The sequence below is a fragment of the Clarias gariepinus genome, chromosome 12 (genome assembly GCF_024256425.1).
Source record: "Clarias gariepinus isolate MV-2021 ecotype Netherlands chromosome 12, CGAR_prim_01v2, whole genome shotgun sequence".
Taxonomy (NCBI): Eukaryota; Metazoa; Chordata; class Actinopteri; order Siluriformes; family Clariidae; genus Clarias; species Clarias gariepinus.
The window spans coordinates 2,701,109-2,723,076 of record NC_071111.1 but is presented as its reverse complement, the minus strand read 5'-3'; the positions used below and the strand labels follow the sequence as shown (position 1 = coordinate 2,723,076).

Sequence of the window (21,968 nt, the reverse complement as noted above, 5' to 3'; positions counted from 1 at the left end):
GAAGTGTAGTCCAGTGCGGGAGATGCATTGTGGGTAATGCAGTCCGATGTGTGTAAACGCGAATGTGAGATTTAAGTTAGGATATTGAGCCTGAGTTTTGTTCTTCAGTAGTTTTTTTAGTTGGATTTAAGTGCAGGATCCACCCGAAAACTATAACCTGACAATGCAGAAAATAAAAGAACGGGCATCGACCAGTTTGTCCATCTCATCATTACACGAGCATGGATTAACGAGCTGTTACGCTGTCGCGAGCAACATTAAAATAAAGCGGAGAAGCTTTCTGTTAATGTGTGTGTGAGTGTGTTTAAACGAGAGAAGAAAGTTTTAATGTGTAAGATGAGGAAAGAGAGACAGGAGGGGCTGAAAGCAAGAGTCTCCACTTACTCTAGCCTCACATACACACACGCGCACACACATACACAGCGCCTGCATGCACAAAGGGAAACTGTTTATGCTTTAAATTATGCTCGTAATCCGAGGTTCCACTGTAATTTTAATAGTAGTAGTAAGCCAGGCTTTAGTAACCTTGGATAAATCACAATATAAGCCCTCTCTCGCGCACACGCTCTCTTTCTCTCACACACACACATACACACGCACACACACAAATAACACATGAAATCGTGTAAAACCAAATTTAACTATGGCAAAAATAAATAAGCAGTAAAAAATACAGCAGTATCCTGTAGGTGATTTCTGTCCTGATAACAGGCGCCAACCCTCTGGAACTGTTTAGTTAAGTAAGTAAGTTTAGTTGTAAGCATTTCACTACATTTCGTACTGTGTATGACTGTGTATGTGACAAATAAAATTTGAATTTAGTTCTGTTACTATTGTGTTCAGGTGTGAATGTTTAAGGGGATTTAATGTGTCTCTGCTGCCGCATCTATTCATCGTAGTGATAAGTGATTAATGTCCCATCAGATCTTTGATGGGAAAACGTTATGCTGGTTAAATGACTAAAGACATACTGATCCCTATAGACAGATATTTGTTCCAGATATTATGTGTTATTAATCGATTTGTTATGCCAAAAAAAAACATCAGCGAAAACATCAAAAATATAACGAAAACAAACCCAAGCAGAAGTTAAATTTTAAGCTTTACTTTGCAGCAAAATTTTATCTACCAGTGTATTTAAGGGAAATAGATAAAATACAACGTAATGTAAAATACTGTACATACTGTAGCTTGCACTTGTATTCCGTACCTACAACAACCGGTAAAGATAAATAACAAATGTTACTGTGTCTTTAAGGATTATTAAGGATGTCGTGAAAAATATTGCAATATGTAGTTTTATTAATTAATTAATTAATTAAAAATAGCATAAGCATCATGGGATGTGTATTGAGTGATTTAAATCTGTTTTATTCCCCTTTTTTTTACCACATCATCTATTTATATAAGTTATGTTTTATATATATATATATATATATACATATATATATATATATATATGAAATATAGTAACCGGCTGCTTGGACACTGCAGTTAACTGAAGCAGTCAATGCCCCATCTGGCCGGATTATACAGCATTGCAACCATCTTTTTAGAAAGTACATGGGGGCGTTTATGGGGCAGAGCATCGTTAACTGTGTCATCGCGGGGGATCACATTCCGTGGACAGATCGAGCATGGTCCTGTTATGGTCCTGTCATGGACCTGTCATGCTCCAGGCGGTTGTTTGACGTGGCTCCCACTGTATAGTGGGTTACAGTAATTTGACATTTCAAGTCCATGAAGTTTCTGTATCTTTTATACAGAAAAAGATCACACTTATTTGCAACAGAGTGGTTAAAGTACAATGCTAAATTATAAACATCACTGTAAAAAGATATATAGTTCTAACCCTGTAACTCTTTTGTCTACAGAAGGTGAAGGAGAACACCACTGCTACTTTGCCTTCTGTTAAACAACTTTGTTCCCCTAGGATTGATCCATAGTAAGCGCCACTACAAAATCCGGAAATAAAATAAACTTGGATGGATAAACATTTTGTGATGCAAAAACAGATGCTAACAGGAGTTTGCAGTGGTGATAGCACATAACATTTTAAAAGCATAAATGTAATGCTCAACCCCACAGCTAACCTTGATGAACTGCAGAGCACAGCCACTCCAGAAGAGAAAACACTCTGGAGAAAAGCAGGATGTGTTTTTACAGAAGGGGTTTGGTACAACCCCAATCACATGCCATGTCTAACTAAAAAGCTATTTCCTTTTTATGCTAAGTTGACACAGGGGTAAGGACCATGTGTCGAATGGGGAAATGGGTGATAGTATGAGTATTCATCTTAAGTAAAAGGACATTGTGAATGAAATGTGTTATTGTGCAAAACTCTGAGGTTTTATTTTAAGTACAGGCCCGCTGAAAGTGCTTCTAACACCACAGACAGAAGTCAAGGTACACGCCGGCAACCCCAAACATGTTCCAGAACCTACATGTAAGAGAAAACAGAGGTCAACAAGGGTGAGCAGTGAAGTGCTAGTAACCTTTCCTGTAAACCCTGACAGCCCCTTACCTGCACGCAAAGTGCATGGGTCAGAAGAACCAACTAGAGTGACAGGAACAAAGCAGAACCACAACTCTCCACTCAAATTCATTACAACAATAGATATACTAAATTTGAGGACAACACGTGAGGAAATTGTAAGGTGTCAAAGTATCAGTAGCACAGAGTAACATACTGTATGGTGACATGTAAAAGTAGCAGAAACCAGAGGTAAAAGTAAGTGTTGTAACTACTGACAGAATAGAAGACTGTTTTAGAGGACAGAGAATATTAGTGACTGAGATTATTCACACTACAGGCATTGAATTAGCTGGATTGGACCCTTGGTTAAAAATGAGAAATCATCACCACCACCACCCCAAAGCAATTTGGATAATTTTAGAAATAATAATAGTAATTGTTACCCTGACATAGCCTACTTATTGAGGACTTGGGGTGAAATGGCCATTTTAAAGTCTTTTTAGCAAAATGCCTACATTTAAACTAGAACAATGTGAAGAGACAGCATGATAAAAATAAAAATAGAAAAAAAAACATAATGCCAATCTCAGGAGGTTTGCAAGGAACTGGGGACGTGCTTTATCATTAGACATTGCTGATAATATGACAGACATACACAACGGCTGGATATTTCATGTCATGTCCATGAGCTGGGTAGCACTGCCCCTAAATAATGTCACAGCAGCACAAGCAAATTGAGACAATACGTCTTGTATTATACCAATAATTACCTTGGCCATAGATGGCGCCGGTGAGGTCGGCTGCCGTCACGACTGCTCCGACCACCTTTTCTTTGTTTTTGTCTTTTAAGTTAGTTAACAGCGTTTTAAAACTGGCAAAATTACCACCATGGAGTACATTAGTTATGATAGAGACACTCTTGTTTCTATTGTTATACAATGTACTCACAATTTGACGTTTTTAACTCCGGATCCAAGCTGGCCAAGTGAGATCCTAAGGGAAAACAAAGGACGCGACGCGAAGCGGCGGCCCCGAGGAAAACGAGCTGGCGTCAGGAACAGGCTGAGAGCCCGTGCACACCGCACAGCTCTGCCTAGCATCCTGCTCGCCAACGTCCAGTCACTGGAAAACAAGCTCGATGACCTCAGGGCCAGGATAAAGTTCCAGAGAGACATTCTGGACTGCAATCTCCTCTGCTTTCCCGACACATGGCTGAACCCAGCGGTGCCGGACCACGCCATCGAGCCGGCCGAGTTCTTCTCGGTTCACCGCATGGACAGGACACGGGACTCGGGGAGGTCAAGGGGAGGCGGCGTGTGTTTAATAGTGAACAGCAGCTGGTGCAACAGCGCGAGCGTTGTTCCTCTTGCACGCTCCTGCACACCAAATCTGGAAATACTGTCCATCATGTGTCGTCCTTTTTATCTACCTCGGGAGTTCACATCGGTCATAATCAGCGCCGTTTATATTCCACCACAAGCGGACACGGACACTGCCTTATGCGAGCTGCATGAGGCACTCACACAGCACCAGACACAAAACCGGGACGCTGCGCTTATTGTGGGGGGGGACTTTAACAGTGCCAACCTCAAACGCGCAGCGCCGAACTTTTATCAGCATATCACCTGCCCCACCAGGGGCGAAAGGACACTGGACCACTGTTACACTACAGTCAAGGACGGCTACAAGGCACAATCTCGCCCTCCATTTGGTAAATCCGACCACGCCGCCATCTTCCTCATGCCAAAATACAAACAAAGGCTGAAACAGGAAGTTCCGGTTCAGAGGGAGGTCGCGCGCTGGACGGACCAATCGGTGGCCGCGTTACAGGACGCACTCGATGACACAGACTGGGACATGTTCAGAAACAGCTCCGATGATGACGTCAGCGTGTTTACGGAAGCGGTTGTGGGATTTATCGGGGAACTAGCAGATGCTACCGTGGAGAAAAAGACTATTAAAACGTTTCCCAACCAGAAGCCGTGGGTGGATAAAACCATCCGCGAGGCTCTGAGATCTTGCACCGCTGCCTACAACACGGGACTCGTGTCGGGGGACATGGAACTATACAAGGCTGTGTCATACAGCGCCTGGAAGGCGATAAAAGAGGCAAAGCAGCGCTACGGGAGGAAACTAGAGTCACAGCTCCAACAGAGTGACTCTAGGAGCCTGTGGCAGGGATTAAGGACAATAACTGATTATAAAACACCAACAACCGGTATGACGAACGCGGACGTGACTCTGGCAGACGAGCTGAACACTTTCTATGCTCGCTTCGAGGCTGCAGCTAAAGACGCTAGTGATGCTAATGCTAGCGGCGCTAACGGCTGCAGACAGGAAGACACTGCCAGCACCGGAAACGCGTTCATCATCACCGAGCATGACGTGAGGAGAGCCTTCAAGAGAGTGAACACCAGGAAAGCAGCAAGACCAGACGGCATCTCGGGTTGTATCCTCAGAGCCTGTGCAGACCAGCTAGCACCTGTGTTCACTGAGATTTTCAACATCTCTTTATCTCAGTCGGTGATCCCCACATGCTTCAAAGAGTCCATCATTGTTCCTGTCCCTAGCTCTCACCTCAGTAGTGATGAAGTGCTTTGAATGCCTGGTCAGAGACTTTATTATTTCATCACTACCCGACACACTGGACCAACTACAGTTTGCATACCGCCAGAACCGTTCCACAGACAATGCAATCTCACATGTCCTCCACACATCACTTACTCACTTGGACACCAGAAGAGGGAATTATGTTAAAATGCTCTTCATCGACTACAGCTCTGCATTTAACACCATAATTCCCTCCACACTCACCACCATGCTGGAGCACCTGGGACTCAGGTCATCTATGTTTCAGTGGATCTCCAACTTCCTAACTGGCAGACCACAGGCAGTAAGGATAGGCGGACATGTCTCAGCCTCCCTTGCTCTCAGCACTGAAGTCCCCCAGGGTTGTGTTCTGAGCCCCCTGCTGTACTCATTGTACACCCAGCCACTACGAACTTCACCACCATCATTAAGTTTGCTGACGACTCTGTCGTGATGGGTCTGATCTCTGACAACAAGACAGCCTACCTGGAGGAGGTTGGAAATCTGGAGAACTAGTGCCAGAGGAACAATCTCCTCCTGAACGTCAGCAAGACAAAGGAGTTGATAGTGGACTTTAGTACAAAGCAGGAGAGAAACTACCAGACCCCCATCATCAACAGGAGCACAGTGGAGAGAGGGAACAGCTTCCGATACCTCGGTGTTCACATCACGCAGGACCTGACATGGTCCTGTCACATCAACACTGTGGTAAAAAAGGCGATCTCTACAGAGGGTGGTGCAATCAGCTGAGCGCACCATCCACACCAAGCTCCCTGACCTGCACTCGATCTACAGCAAGCGGTGCTGGACCAAGGCCAGGAAGATCGTGAAGGACCTTAGCCACTCCAGCAATGGACTGTTCTCTCTGTTGCAGTCAGGAAAGCTCTTTCGCTCCCTGAAGGAGAAGCTTCTTCCAGCAGGCGATACGGTCTCTCAGTCAGATTAACACACAGGACTAATCATCTCCTTGTTTTTGCAAAATTGCACAGAAATGGACACTCATAGACATTATTCTGTGCACACACATCAATACACTATAAACTAGACAATCATGGACATAGCACATTTGCACACACGTTGCACACATATTGCACATTTGCACACACAATGCTCATTTGCACACTTCTGGACATTTTTCATTCATTTCACTTTTTATTTGCATTCACATTTATTTTGTCTTGTACAGATAAGTTTTATATTTCTTATATATATATATATTGTTCTGTTTCTCTTTCTTATTTCTTGTTAATTGTTTTTAAAAATGTTAAGGTCACACAAGGTCGTATAAGCATTTCACTGCATATCGTACTGTGTATGACTGTGTATGTGGCAAATACAATTTGAATTTAAATTTTGGGTGTGGGAAGTCAAAACCGATATTAAATTATTTATCCTGGAAAGGTTTCCTGCAGCATGGAGAGAGCTGGAGCTCCGCCCTGTGGACTAATGCACATGCACGTTCCTGCAAGATGCGCAGGTTTTATAAATTTTTTTAGGATTTTTAAAAATCTGTTTTATAATTTTTTTATTATCTTTTTACTACTTTTGTTTTTAAAAAAAATCTATTTTTAATTTAATTGTAAGATCTTTATCTTTATTTATTTCATGATAGTGGAATCTTTCTGTTAAGGTCATAAACAGTCATATAAGTCTTTTACTGCATATCTTATTTTTATTGTTGTGTATGTGACTAATAACATTTTTATTTAAACACACACATAGAACACTTGCAGATCTCTTTGGCTTCCTGACACATTTTTGTAAGTCTATCTGATTATTTTTAACTGTTATTAATGAACGCACTTCTACTCCTTACATTTTCACGCAATTATCTGTACTTTCTGCTCCTTTCATTTTAAAAATAGCCTCGTTACTCGTATTTTATTTCACCTTGTCATTTAAAAAACAAACAAAAAAACAACAACATCCGGATAAATCGCGCCATCTGCTAGCTGGAGCGAATTTGATTATGGTTAAATGAGAAGTATAAACATACCATTCCGAACATCCTATTGGTTGGTACGCGATCCATCGCACCTGCATATGACGTCACGTCACAAACTCCAGCAAGCACGTTTGAATAAAATAGCATTTTCGGTTGATAAGATCACTATCTCACCTATGCAGTTTGACTCGCTGTCAGACGGTGTTATATCCTTATATCACCTACGCGGTTTCGCGCAGTGGCCATAAGTAGGGTTTATCATGATTCACCGCAAGTTTTTGCGCTGTGATTACGTTTCCATCTTTCCGCATGAAAAATTAAACGTTTCATTTTTTTGGCGGTCCTCGCGGAAGCTTGCAGAACTTTGCAGAACATTAGCGGAACAGCGGGCAATCTGGGCAGCTCACTTGGATTAATCATTCATCCTGACAGCACTAATGTTTATTGTAGACAACCATACAAGGGTAATTGTTACTAAGCCTGCCCTGGGTACACTAATTTTATTGTATGTTGCCCTCACAGATTCCTGCACCTAAGCTTGGATGTATATTTACATTCCAATAAAGCCTACCGATGACATGTCCCTGAAGTTTGACTTTTTGCACCATTAAAATACTTACTAAAATACAACTATTTATCATATCTTCTTCTTTATAAAACATGTTAATGCTCAGTAGTACACATATATAGTTCTTTAATGTATTTGCATTGTACTAAAATGCATTCATTTTCAATTGCCATATACAGTATCCCAAATCACTATGGCTGTTAAAAAAAAAAAAAAAAAAACCCCACATTTTTCTTTTTTTTATGAGGTGTAGTTAGTGCAGTATATAGGCCCGTGGCACAAGCTTTTATCCTTCATGCTTTTTCCCCCTTCACATTACTTTTACTTTTATACTTTAAGTAGTTTTGAAACCAGTACTTTTACACTTTTACTTGAGTAAAAAGCTAAAGTTGACTTTGACTTCTAAAGAAGTTTTTTTAAACCCTGGTATCTATACTTCTACCCAAGTAATGAATGTGAATACTTTAGACACCACTGCATACACACACAAACACACATACACAAACAAACACAAACACACACACTGTCACGCTCTTAGCGCTTCGCACTGATCAAAAACCGTGTCTGTCATTTGACATTTCCTTTCCCACGCTGTCATGCTCTTTATCACACCCCCTTGTTATCCCACGCTGTCATGTCACCTCCCACCCCCCTGGACCGCCCAGCCTGCACACCGGTTTCTCATCCAGCGCTAATTTCATTGATTTATAAGTGCGCCATGTCCTTGCCAGATTATTGAGTTTCCTAACCAATTATCTCACGTTTGTTTTGATAGCCTTCACGTTGGCAAGTTTTCCTGTTTCTCGTTTTTTGCTTTTTGCGTCACGATTCTGATTTGTTTGCCTCACTGACGGATTTCCCTGCTTTGCCCTAACATTGCTCTCTCGACTATGGCTTGTCTTCACGTCTCGGCACAGACACCACGCTCACGGATTTCACGGCTCTCGACCCAACACGTGCTTTCTTGAATACGGCTTGCCTTCACGCTACTGCACCGTCGCTTCGCTGATGGATTTAACGACACCGACCCGCGCTTCTCCCTTTCGGTATACAACCTAACAACAGTTCTTACCCTGCCTGTACGCTTGCATCTAGACCCTCTTTTAAAAACCGACGAGGACCCTGACAGAATAATCTGGCCATACTATGGATCCAGCAGGATTAGACTCGATGAGACAGGCGCTAGAGAATCAAGGCACTCTCCTTGGTAAACATCAGGAGGAGCTCGTCACCACCAGGCCATTTTTGAACTTCAGGCCTCCACCTTCTCTTCAGAAAGATCCCAGGGAACCTACGTTATCACTCTTCTCACTGGTAGGGCCCGGGGGTTGAGCACAGTCCTCCCGGATGCGCACAACCCATGTTGTGACAGTTTTGAGGAATAAAGAGAGTCTTCGACCAATCTCACGTCGGCAGGGAGGCCGGAACAAATTTATTACACCTCCGCCAGGAATCACGTTCTGCTTATGACTACGCCATTAAATTTTGGACCTTAGCCGCCTCGAGCGGAAGGAACGCCAGAGCCCTAGCCGATATCTTCCTGGAAGGGCTGTCGGAGGGACTCAAAGACGAGTTAGTCTCACGCGAACATCCTTCAGACCTCCATGAACTCATGGATCTCGCCGGGAAGATTGACTTGCATCTTCGTTGGAGTTCCTTTTGTGCCACATCAGGCCTTCACTCTGCACTCCCTACACTCCCAGCTACAGCCAGACCCTTCATCCATGTATTGATTACAGGGGGCTCAACGAAATCACCGTCAGGAACCGCTACCCACTCCCACTTATGGTGACTTTCTTCGAGCTGCTCCAGGGGGCCGACACAGTTGCGAAACTTGACTTACGAAATGCATACCACCTGGTCCGAATCCGTGAGGGCGACAAGTGGAAGACAGCCTTTAACACTCCTACGGGACATAATGAATATTTGGTGGTTCCTTTTGGCCTGACCAACGCTCCCGCCATCTTTCAATCTCTCATTATTGATGTTCTCCGCAACTTCCTCAATTCTTTTGTGTTTGTATACTTAGATGACATTTTAATTTTCTCTCAAGGATTGGAGGAACCATGTTCGTCAAGTTCTTCAGAGACTCTTGGAAAATAACCTCTACATTAAAGCAGAGAAATGTGAGTTCCACACATCCTCCACAACCTTCCTGGGATTTGTCATCTCCCCGTCCAAGCTAGAGATGGAACCAGCTAAAGTCCAGGCAGTCACGAGCTGGCCTATAAAAGTCTCGCGGCGAGACCTCCAATGGTTCCTGGGTTTTGCCAACCACTGCTTTATACGAGGGTACAGCTCCATCGCTGCCCCCCTGACGTCGCTGACTTCCGCAAAGACCCGGTTCTGCTGGAATAAGGAAGCTGACCAAGCCTTCACTAACCTTAAGAAAAGGTTTACCTCTGCTCCCGACCCGTCTCGCCAGTTTGTGGTGGAAGTTGATGCCTCCAATACCGGGGTTGGGGGCATCTTCTCCCAAAGTTCCACCCAGGACAACAAGATGCAACCATGTGCGTTCTACCCCCATCGCCTAACCCCAGCCGAGAGAAATTATGATGTGGGGGACCAAGAACTCTTGGGCATCAAGCTAGCCCTGGAGGAGTGGAGGCACTGGCTAGAGGAAACTAAGCTCCCATTTCTAGTGTGGACGACCATAAGAATTTGGAGTACCTGCGCACCGCCAAGAGACTCAATGCTCGTCAAGCTCGATTGTCATTATTTTTCTTCAGATTTAATTTTACCCTGTCCTACTGGCCGGGCTCAAGGAATTCTAAGCGAGATGCCCTCTCACGCCAGTTTTCCCCCTTCCAGATGCCTACGACATGCAACACCATTCTGGAGTTGGACATAGAGGCCAAGGTTTGGCAGACTCTGTCCCAAGAGCACAGACCAAGTTGTAACACTTGGATTTAATTAAACCGCTAGTTACTTTGCTACGGGGTCGAGAATCAAAATATGGGCTTTTAAACTGCACTTCCGGTATTGCGCAACCGAGGCGGGACAATATAAGACGCGACACAAAACTAGATGTAAACCAAACCAAAGTGTATTAAACAAAACAAACCAACAACCAAACAAACAAGGTGCACCAAAAACCAATATGTACAAAATATATACAAATATAAACAAAGGGGTGAAGTGTAAGCGTGTGTGTGTGTGTGTATGTATGATAGTCCAGATTCAATGATATTGTTGTGTGTGAAATGGTGTACGGGAGAGATGGCTCGGTCTCACCGGTCAAGATGGAAAGTCCGGGAGCACGAGAAAACGGAACAAGAGGTGAATTGTGAGTGTCCAATGGGATTAATCCGCCCGGAAACAGTAATCCTTTGGATCCGCCAAACAAACTCTCTCTCTTAAACAACAGCGCTGTGAATCTCATCTCTCCGTGTCGAGCCGCTTGCCGGTTCCGGCTTTATACCGGCACACGTGACCCGACGCCGCTTTCGGGTTCGCGCATGCTCGCGAGAGCTTACCCTGTGACCAACACTGTCTATAGGGACAAATAAAACCAGATCGGGCACATTTCATTGCGCAGGTGAGCCGCATTAGCTCCGTAACCCTTTCCCTGCTACTTAAAATGCCCCTTTATGTGGCCGCGCTACAAAGTGATGTCCCACCTAACCGCCTCTTCGTCCCCACTCGCCTACGCTCACAAGTCCTGGAGTGGGCCCATGGATCCAAGCTATCTTGCCACCCAGGTGCCGCCCGAACCTGCTTCACCGCCCAGCAACGATTCTGGTGGTCCACATTGGGGAGGGACGTGTCCAGGTTTGTGGCGGCTTGCAACATCTGCATTCGTTGCAAGAGCGACAACCGACCGACCGCTGGCCTTCTCAGACCCCTACCTGTTCCTCAACGCTCCTGGTCTCATATCGCGATAGACTTCGTCAACGGCCTACCCTTGTCCGATGGCAACAACTGCATTATGAGCATCGTCGACCGTTTTTCCAAATCAGTGCACCTCGTGCCTCTCCCTAAGCTGCCATCTGCCAAGGAGACTGCTGAACTACTTGTCCTCCATGTGTTTCGGCTTCATGGCCTCCCCACGGACATTGTATCAGACCAGAGCCCAGAGTTCACCTCTCGGTTTTGGGGGGCATTCTGCAGGCTCGTCGGGGCTACTCCTACCCTACTGTCAGGTTTCCATCCCCAGCCCAATGGGCAGACCGAGCGAATGAACCAAGCGCTAGAAATTTTTTCAAAAAAGTTTCTCCCTTGGGTTGAATATGCACACAACTTTCTGCCCTCCGCTTTGACAGGTTTGTCCCCATTCAGGTGGAACCAGCTAAGGTCCAAGCAGTCACTAGCTGGCCTATAAAAGTCTCGCGGGGAGACCTCCAATGGTTCCTGGGTTTTGCCAAACCGCCTCTTCATTAATTGTCCACTAAGTCCACCCACCCACCCTCATCTTTTTCCCCGCATCATCGATGGCAGTAAGGCTTACAAAGTTCGAAAACTTTTTGACACCACACTCACAGATTTCACGGCTCTCGACCCCACGTGCGCTCTCTTGCGTAGTCAACGTCTTGTCTTCACATCTCGGCACAGACACCACGCTCACGGATTTCACGGCTCTCGACCCAATGCGTGCTCTCTCGACTACGGCTTGCCTTTACGCTACTGCACTGGTGCTTCGCTGACGGATTTAATGACACCGACCCGCCCTTCTCCTCCTCGACTACGATTCAGCTCCACGCTCTTGGCACAGTTCCAGCACCAGCGGATTTCCCGGCTCTGTGCGCACACACCCAGTCATACAACCTAAGAACAGTTCTCACCCTGCCTGTACACCTGCATCTGGACCCGCCTTTAAAAAAAGTTAAATCAGGTGTGTTTGACCAGAAGAATGATCAAAGTGTGTTTGACTCTGGTCCTCCAGGACTGGAGATGAAGATCCCTGCACTATACAAACAACACTGAACTCAACTGAACTTAATGCTGCTTTTCAATTACGCCGACATCACACAAGAAAACACATTCTTAAGTTACAGATGCCCCACGTGTGTCTGATTTCTGTGGTGACTCTGTGTTCAACACGCTGTCATCATAATCAATGTGAACTTTACACTGGACCCTGGCAGTGCAGTCTATTACAATCCATATTTATTTTATAAAGCTTAAACATATGGGGTCATTACAATATTTAATCATAAAATTTATTCATTTTTTGTAAATGTTTATATTAAAACTATTTTACCTGTGCAGGTGACTCCAGCATCACCACTATGATCACAGTAATTTCTCCCCCAGTCTGCTGAGCTACAGTTCTTCAGTGTCGACTCTGATCCATTACAGCCCACATCATCCATCCAGATTGGCCCTGAACCTGGTCCAAAGTGTGTGAAATACTGCACGTCTACAGGCTCCCCACACTGCAGCTCTCTACACACCACTGCAGCTTCTCTCATATCCCAGCTATTATTACACACTGTTCCCCACTGATCACCATAAAGAACCTCCACTCTCCCAGCACAGCGACTTCCACCATCCACCAACCTCAGAGTGTCTGAGAGAGAGAGAGACAGAGAGAGAGACAGAGAGAAAGAGAGAGAGAGTTATATAATTGTTTTTTAGTTTATTGATTAAGCAGTCAGGTTTTTCTATTCATTTCACACATGGATAAAACTGTTACATCGTTACATCTGTCATTTAATATAGGCCTAAGCTTCATTAAGGAATTACAAAATGTATTTAAAAAAGACAGCAAACTTCATCTTTAAAACAATAAGGCTATTTGTTAAATGAAGGGGAACGTTACTATATGAAAGAAGGATGTAGATGTTTGTGCAGACGGCAGGTAGAAGCCAGAAGCAGTGCTAATGTCAGAACTGATATAACTGGAAGATTTAACAAATGGTTCCAATCAGTGCATAGTTACAGACCTGTAAGATTTGTAGAGGATTAAAGCTGGATTATAAGTCTGTTTCTCTTGTCAGGAAAATGAACATTTACACTTGAACTACGGTAGGACTGAGCTCCCGGTCACCACTCGCATTGCCTGTCTGTAATTCTGCCTTTTTAGGGATTTAACCCAAGGGCCATGCTGGATGCCCCCATGCTTCCATTCTCCACCAGTGTAAGATCTATCGCATGGGTGGCAACACAAATACGTGACAGGACGTGACGGAGACAGTGCCCATGGCAGACGATGTGACAGACGCACATGCTGTTTCACCAATGTTAAATAAAAGTCTCTTATGACTGTATAATTGCTGGTAAAATTTAAATATTCAGAAATACATTTGGTTTCATTTATTATTATACATCTTATGAATGCAGGGGCCTCAGTTTTTATGCCCTACATGACACTTTACCATACAGATAAAAACCTGAACCTAGGCCTCAGTCTCTGTGCCACCCCAAAGTGAGTGCTGGGCCCAGCCTGGCCATCCCTATGAGAAAAGTCTGGCTCTGCCACTGCCTGTCATAATGAACCTCCTGCAAATGGACCCTTACTCAGGCTCAGTCAGCTCTTTGGTAGAGTCGCACCAGGCTTTACATTTAAATAAAGACAAAATGGAATTCAAATAATGTCTGGATAGAATTACAGTTAAATCATGCTGATAATCTAACTCATTGTTTTTATTCCCTAAATTCAGTAGTTTACCTGAGCAGGTGACTCCAGCATCAAAACGATGACCCAAGGCATCAAACCTCCCACCTGACCTACAGCTCTTCAGTGTCGACTCTGATCCACTACAGCCTACATCATACATCCAGATTGGTCCTGATCCTGGTCCAAAGTGACCATACTGAGGTGCATTTACAGCCACCCCACAATTCAGCTCTCTACACACCACTGCAGCATCGTTCATATCCCAGCCAAGACCACACACTGTTCCCCACTGTTCCTCCTGAAGAACCTCCACTCTCCCAGCACAGCGACTTCCACCATCCACCAACCTCACACTGTCTGAGAGAGAGAGAGAGAGAGAGAGAGAGAGACATTATTATTTCACACACACACACACACACACACACACACACACACACACACACACACACACAATCATATCCTGGCCCTCAACCAAAACACCAAAAAAAAAAAAAAAAATTGTACATCCACACAGTAAACACACACCCTGACTCAGGCTGTAACACATACTCACTACGCTGCACATTTCTTCTGTGTTTACAGAATAATTGTAGACTAACTGCACTTTGGAACATGGAGAACGACACCGCTGCTAACACACACATCAGTACCATCGATTCCATACTCATGTTTCAGTCACACTGCTGCTGTCATACACACACAACGTACTTTTACACTTCTATCTTCTTACACTTTTATACCTCAGAGTTTACAGTCTGTACATTTTTTAATTCTGTTTTATTATGGTAATGTTTGTAAACACTGTATGCGCCAAAATATACAGTACTGAAATGAAAAGATGAACAATATGTCCTTGATGTCACCAGTGAGTTTATTTCTACTGAAAGAAACTAACATACACACTATTAGCATGTTGATTTACCACCGTGTGCATAATATTAGTGTTGAAAGTGTGTGTGTACCACCTTGCAGTAGACAGTGTTCATTTACGCAGATTCTCAACCTGATCTAAAATCAGTTCTTGATCTTTACACTTTAACACACTCTCCTTTAACATTCCTCACAAGCCGGCACCAGGAGGTGTGAGATCAGGGGAATGGGACGAGTGTGTGAAGTCAGAAATATGAAATTATTTATCCTATAAAGGTTTCCTGTAGTATGGAGAGGGCTTGGAGCTCCACCCTGTCCACTGATGCACATGCACGTTTTTATAAATTTTTCAGGATTTTTTCAGGAATGCTGTTTTTCAGTTACGGTAGACACCACACAAAAAAAAAAAAAAAACACATTCTTAAGTTCTATATCTGAATAAAGTGCAGCAAAGACATGCATCTGTTACAGATAAACTCCGCCTACGTGTGTCTGATTTCTGTGATGACTCTGTGTCCAACACGCTGTCATCATAATCAATGTGAACTTTACACTGGAACCTGGCAGTGCAGTCTATTACAATACGTATTTATTACATAAAGCTTAAACATATAGGGTAATTACAATAATTAATCAGAATATATATATATATATATATATATATATATTACAAATGTTTATATTAAAACCATTTTACCTGCACAGGTGACTCCAGCATCACCGCTATGATCACAGTCGTTTCTCCCCCAGTCTGCTGAGCTACAGTTCTTCAGTGTCGACTCTGATCCATTACAGCCCACATCATCCATCCAGATTGGTCCTAAACCTGGTCCAAAGTGTGTAAAATACTGCACGTCCACAGGCTCCCCACATTGCAGCTCTCTACACACCACTGCAGCTTCTCTCATATCCCAGCTATTATTACACACTGTTCCCCACTGATCACCATGAAGAACCTCTACTCTCCCAGCACAGCGACGTCCACCATCCACCAACCTCACAGGGTCTGAGAAAGAGAGAGAGAGAGAGAGAGTTATACTGTATGTTTCTTTTTTAAATTATTGATTAAGCAGTCAGGTTTTTCTATTTATTTTACACATGGATAAAACTGTTACATTGTTACATCTGTCATTTAATATAGGCCTAAGCTGCATTAAGGAATTACAAAATGTATTTAAAAAAGTGTCAGAAGCTAACCTTAGGTGACCAGAAGACGTAGCTTTAGCGGTTACCTCTTTGTTGCGTGAATCGTAAACCCAACGCGGAAGAACACAAGTAGGCAGGATAATCACGCTGTTTAGTCTAATGACTCTCACAAATGGGGAGCAAGGGAAAGACACAATCTAACCCGCGTCCTATAAACACACACTCAATCTGAAAGCAAATCCAAGAAAGTGAGTACTCACGAATCGGCGAACGAATCCGAAGCGGCATGGGTGAACTCAGTGACTGAGTGATGTGTTGTGGTTTGTTTACTCCTTTTATGCTTCCTGGTTCACGACCGCATTAATTCCGGGTCCTAGTGCCGGCCGCGCACCGAGTGTGCATGACAGTACCCCCTTTTTCAGAACCGGCTCCAGACAGTCCTGGGGTGGAAGATACCCTATGACGGTAGTCCCGAATGAGCTCGGGGTCGAGGATGAAACACGCTGGGATCCAAGATTGCTCCTCTGGGCCATAGCCCTCCCAATCGACCAGGTACTGGGTACCTCTGCCCCGAGGGCGTGAGTTGAGGATCCGTCCCACAGTGTAGGCGGGACTGCCGTCAATGATTCAGGGAGAAGGAGCAGGGGGAGTGGGTGTAATCATAGGTGAGGTGATGAAGGGTTTTAGTTGTGATGTATGGAATATGGGGTGAATCCGGAGCACCGCAGGCAGCTGGAGGCGATAGGTGACAGGGTTTATCCTTAGGGTTATGCGGTATGGGCCAATGAATCGAGGTGAAATTTTTCGTGACTCGGTGTGCAGATGGAGGTTCTTTGTTGATAGCCATACCCTGTCACCTACTTTGTACAAACGTCCCGGAGGGTGTCGACGGCGATGCTGGGAGATGTAACTGGTGATGGCATGTTGGATGGTGAGGTTGGCTTGATTCCACAGCCGTCGACACCTGCGCACCAACTTTAGGTCCGATGGTACGTCAACCTCCGGTTCTTGGTGGGTGAACATTGGAGGTTGGAAACCATAGCAAACCTCAAATGGGCTTAAACTGGTAGCAGAGGAGATGTGGAGGTTGTGGGACACTTCTGCCCATGTGAGGTAGCGGGCCCAGGAGCACTGGCGATCAGAAACAAAACATCTCAGGTAGCGCTTCAGCTGTTGGTTAGTCCATTCCGTCTGACCGTTAGTCTGGGGATGGTAACCAGATGACAGACTACAGGTGGAATCGATCAGACAGCAAAAGGCCTTCCAGAACCAAGCGGTGAACTGAGGCCCCCTGTCCGAGACGATGTCTTTGGGGAACCCATGCAGTCGGACTACGTGTTCCAATATCAGCTCAGCAGTGTTTTTTGCTGAGGGGAGAGCCACCAGGTGCACTGCTTTGGAGAACCGGTCGACGATGGTTAAGATGGGGTTTTTTACTTCTGAAACCAGCAGGCCAGTGATAAAGTCCAGGGCGATGTGCGTCCAGGCCTGTCGAGGAACAGGGAGTGGTTGTAGTTCCCCAGGTGTTGGTTGATTTGTGTCTTTGGCCCTGGCGCACACCGCCTGAACGAACTCAGTTATGTCTTTTCTTATGGAGGGTCACCAGAAGGCCCATCTGATGAATAATAGAGTTCGTATGGTCCCAGGATGTCCAGCGATGGTAGATGAGTGGCCCCATTGGAGAACCTCCCTTCTTAGACATTGGGGGACGTAGAGTCGTCCAGGCGGCACGCCTGCTGGTTCGGTCTCCGCAGCCTGTGCCTGGCGGACCCTCGTTTCCAAGTCCCAGTGTAGGGGTGCGATGATTCGTGATGATGGAATGACAGGCACGGTGGAAATTATATTGTTCGAAAAAAAATAATGCCCACCGTGCCTGTCGTGGGTTGAGCTGTTTTAAATTCCTGATCGTGATGAGGTACTGATGGTCAGTCCAGACGATAAATGGCTCACTGGCGCCCTGGCGCCCTCGCGGTCCCCTACCCCGTATCGCTGCGGAGTGGGGTCAAATTTTTTTGGATAAGAAACTGCAAGGGTGCAGTTTCTTGTCTGGACCTCGCTGAGAGAGAACGGCGCTGGCGCCCACATCCGACGCGTCCACCTCCACAACGAAAAGTTTGCTGGCATCTGGGTGGAGAAGGATAGGAACGGTGGTAAAGCGGTGACAAAGTTCTCGGAAAGCAGAGATGGCAGCTGGGGTGAGTTGAAATAGTTGAGATGACCTGGTCAATGTGGTTAATGGTGCTGCAACTGTACTGTAGCCCCGGATAAAGCGACGGTAGAAGTTCGCAAACCTGAGAAACCGTTAAAGTTGTTTAAGAGTCCTGGATAGGGGCCAGTGACTTACAACTTCTAGCTTCTGCGGGTCCATGGCCACACCCTGGGGCGAGATGACAAAACCCAGTAACGTGGTGGAGTGCTTGTGAAAGGCACATTTTTCCAGCTTGCAGTACAGTTGGTGAGCGAGCAATCTCCTTAGCACAGCATGTACATGTTAAATGTGTTCTTCGAAGTTGTGAGATTAAATCAGGATGTCGTCTATGTAGACAAACACCCATCGGCCCAGCATGTTTTTGAGGACGTCATTTATGAACTGTTGGAAGGCCGAGGGTGCATTGCAGAGTCCAAATGGTATGACCAGGCTCTCATAATGTCCGGTGGGGGTGATGAAAGCAGTCTTCCACTCATCAGCCTCTCTGATGCGCACCAAGTTGTAGGCGCTCTGCAGGTCCAACTTTGTGAACACGGTGGCACCAGAGAAGGCGTCCGGGGCTGAGTTGGTGAGTGGTAGTGGGTGTCTGTTTTTGATGGTAATGGTATTTAGCCCCCGATAATCGACACATGGGCGACGTTCGCCCCCTTTCTTATTGACGAAGAAGAACCCTGTGGCTGCAGGTGATGTGGCGGGCTGGATGATTCCATGACGAAGGGCGTTGGTGACGTATTCTTCTATCGCCTGCGTCTCAGATGATGGGAGGTAAGGCGATGGGGGTGAGGTGGAACTAGAGCTGGTTTTGATGCTGATCGATGGTGAAAGTGAGTAGTTGAGTCTGGTGAGTTATCGGGCTGGATAAAAGGGGCTGACCGTCGACAGATTTGTTACGAATTGGCTGGGATAACGCCTTGATCTTTACTCTCATTTCTTTGGCATAAGTGGAGTCAACTAAGTTGCCTGCGGCACCGGAGTCGATAAATCGCAGTACTTCGAACTTGTTTGTTGCCAAACTGGAGGGATACCTGAACCGTAAGACGAGAGGTGGTGGTGCCGGTAGTGGTGAAGATCTAAAAAGGGCCCAGTGAGTCTCTCCTCCTGTTCATCGGGGCTGTGCGTTTCCCGGAAGCAGTGGACAGATCGGCCATTGGTGTCCCGCTGACCCACAATAGGCGCACAGACCTTCTCTAAACCGGCGTGCGCGTTTGGCTACGGTCAGGGAGGTGCGTCCTAATTGCATGGGTTCCCCGGCTCCGGTGTCAACCACGGCAGAAGGTGGAGAACTATCAAGTCCAGTAATGGTGGTAGTAAAGGTTGCAGTTGGTCGTAGTGTGGGGTAGGAGAATGTGGGTGCGGGTGGCAGGGTCCTCGGGACTGGCTTCGGACGAGAGAGAAGGCGCTGATCAATACGTAGAGTGAGCTGGATCAGTCCTTCAAGTGTGGCGGGAAGCTCTCGTCCGGCGAGCTTGTCTTTAATCTCGGTCACCGTATATCCGATCTGCCCCAAATTTTTCACCTAACCTCGGGAGAAGGTTGCGGACCCGATGCCACCAGCCACAGCCCCGTAGACCCGACGGCCACGGAGATACGCCCACTTAACCCCTGGGGGTTGTGCGCCGCTCACCCCGGCCCGGAGGCACCCACCCCTGGGAATCCTAGAGCCGCTTCCTGAGGGGGCCAAGACGAATTCAACGAGACCTCAGCCAGCTCTCTAGCCTTAAGGGCCGCGGAGTTAGGTGGGCTTGAACCCCGGGACGTTGCGCGCCGCCTAGCGGCCGCGGCGAGCAACCCACCCCTGGCAAACCTAGACTGTCTTCTTCAGGGCCCCGAGACGCATCCAATGACACCTGCCCCAGCATTCTAGCCCCAAGGGCCGCGGAGATATGCCCGCAAAGTTTCAGGAGCTCAAACACCTGTGCGTTGCGCGCCACCTACTGGCCCCGACGAGCGGCCCATCCCCGAAAGACATAACCCCTCTTGTAGGGCTGCCTGAGCCGTATCCAAGGAGCCTTCCCCCAGCTTTCTAGCCCAGACAGCTGCGGATATATCCCGAAAAGAGCACTGAGAGCTTGTTTGCCAATAAGGGGCGCCCCGAATGCCCCACCTCCGCGACACCTAGATGCCCTTCCCGAGGCTGTGGGGCCAAATCCACCGAGCCATCCCCCAGCTCTCTAGCCCCAACGGCTGCGGAGATACGCCAGCTTAAACCTGGTGGCGAAAGAACAGGGAAATTTTTACTCACATCATTGATGATGTGAAGCCAGCCCTTCGTAGAAGGATGTCCAAAGCGCGGCGTCCCCATAGGTGGTCTGTACTGCAAAGTGCGAAATTCTGCGGTGTACCGGCTCACGGATGATACTCCCTGCCGCAGGTGGTAGAGTTTGGTGTCGGTCTCCACCTCGCCCGCTGGGTGTTCGAAGAAGAGTTTGAGTTGGCGGGTGAATTTATTGTATGAATAGGCGGTGTCTGTGTCCGCTCGAAGAACTGCCATGGCCCACTCAGCCGCCTGCCCGGATAGCAACGAGACAAGAAGAGCAATGCGTAGCCAGTCGGTTATCCACAGCCACACGGAGCTCCGCATTCTCCCGCCGGATCTCATCGCATCTCCTGGACGTCTTGGAGGCCCCAGTGCAGATTAGCGATCTCTCCGTTTAGCTTATTGATTAGCTCGGTGTGCTGATCTACCACGTCGCAGAGACGTGCATGATACGCTGGGTTCACCGCGGATGGCTCAGTCATTCTGTCAGGAACTAACCTGAGGTGACCAGAAGACGTACCTTAAGCGGTTAGCCCTTTGTAGCGTGAATGGTAAACCCAAACACAGAAAAACACGAGTAGGCAGGATAATCACGCTGTTTAGTCTAAGAACTCTCACAAATGGGAAGCAAGGGAAAACACAATCTAACCCGCATCTAACTCCTATAAACACACACTCAATCTGAAAGCAAACCCAAGAAATTGAGTACTCACGAATCCGAAGTGGCATGGGCGAACTCAATGACTGAGCGATGTGTTGTGGTTTGTTTACTCCTTTTATGCATACTGGTTCACAACCGCATTACTTCCGGGTCCTAGTGCTGGTCGCGGACCGAGTGTGCATGACAAAAAGACAGCAAGTTACCCAACCTCCATAAAACAATAAAGCTATTTATTAAATGAAGGTGAAATGTTTAAAAGAAGTATGTAGAGGTTTGTGCAGACAGCAGGTAGAAGCCAGAAGCAGTGCTAATGTCAGAACTGATATTACTAGAAGATTTAACAAATGGTGTATGATCAGTGCATAGTTACAGACCTGTATGATTTGTAGAGGATTAAAGATGGATTATAAGTCGGTTTCTCTTGTCAGGAAAATGAACGTTTACACTTGAACTACCGTAGGAGTTGTTCGCTTTGACCCTGTTCCACTGGGAAGACTTTTAGCAGAGTACTGTACCTATCAGGTGAAGCGTTCTTACCCACCACTCTGCATTCAGCACTCACAGACGACTTCTGGTTAAGGAGAAAGTGTAAGACTTTAAGCAAAGTAATGAGCGTGTGCATGCGTGGATCCAACTGGCATGTGGGCATCAGGCTGGCCAGCGATGGTGGCAGGCAGAGTGGGTCCAA

At 46.2% G+C, this 21,968-nt stretch overlaps 1 protein-coding gene across 1 annotated transcript in view; it reads right to left on the bottom strand.

Annotated features, from left to right (window-relative positions):
* The window catches only part of LOC128534670 (scavenger receptor cysteine-rich type 1 protein M130-like), a 54,060-nt gene extending 33,117 nt beyond the window's left edge, over positions 1 to 20,943 (bottom strand). Inside the window, exons 1-5 of the mRNA XM_053509114.1 lie at positions 20,761 to 20,943; positions 17,489 to 17,641; positions 17,022 to 17,356; positions 16,610 to 16,766; positions 12,779 to 13,106 (exon numbers count right to left, since the gene is read on the bottom strand). Of these exons, the coding sequence (XP_053365089.1) occupies positions 12,779 to 13,106; positions 16,610 to 16,766; positions 17,022 to 17,356; positions 17,489 to 17,641; positions 20,761 to 20,943 (1,156 nt within the window). The remainder of the gene's footprint in view (positions 1 to 12,778; positions 13,107 to 16,609; positions 16,767 to 17,021; positions 17,357 to 17,488; positions 17,642 to 20,760) is intronic.
* Between the last annotated feature and the right edge of the window lie 1,025 nt (positions 20,944 to 21,968).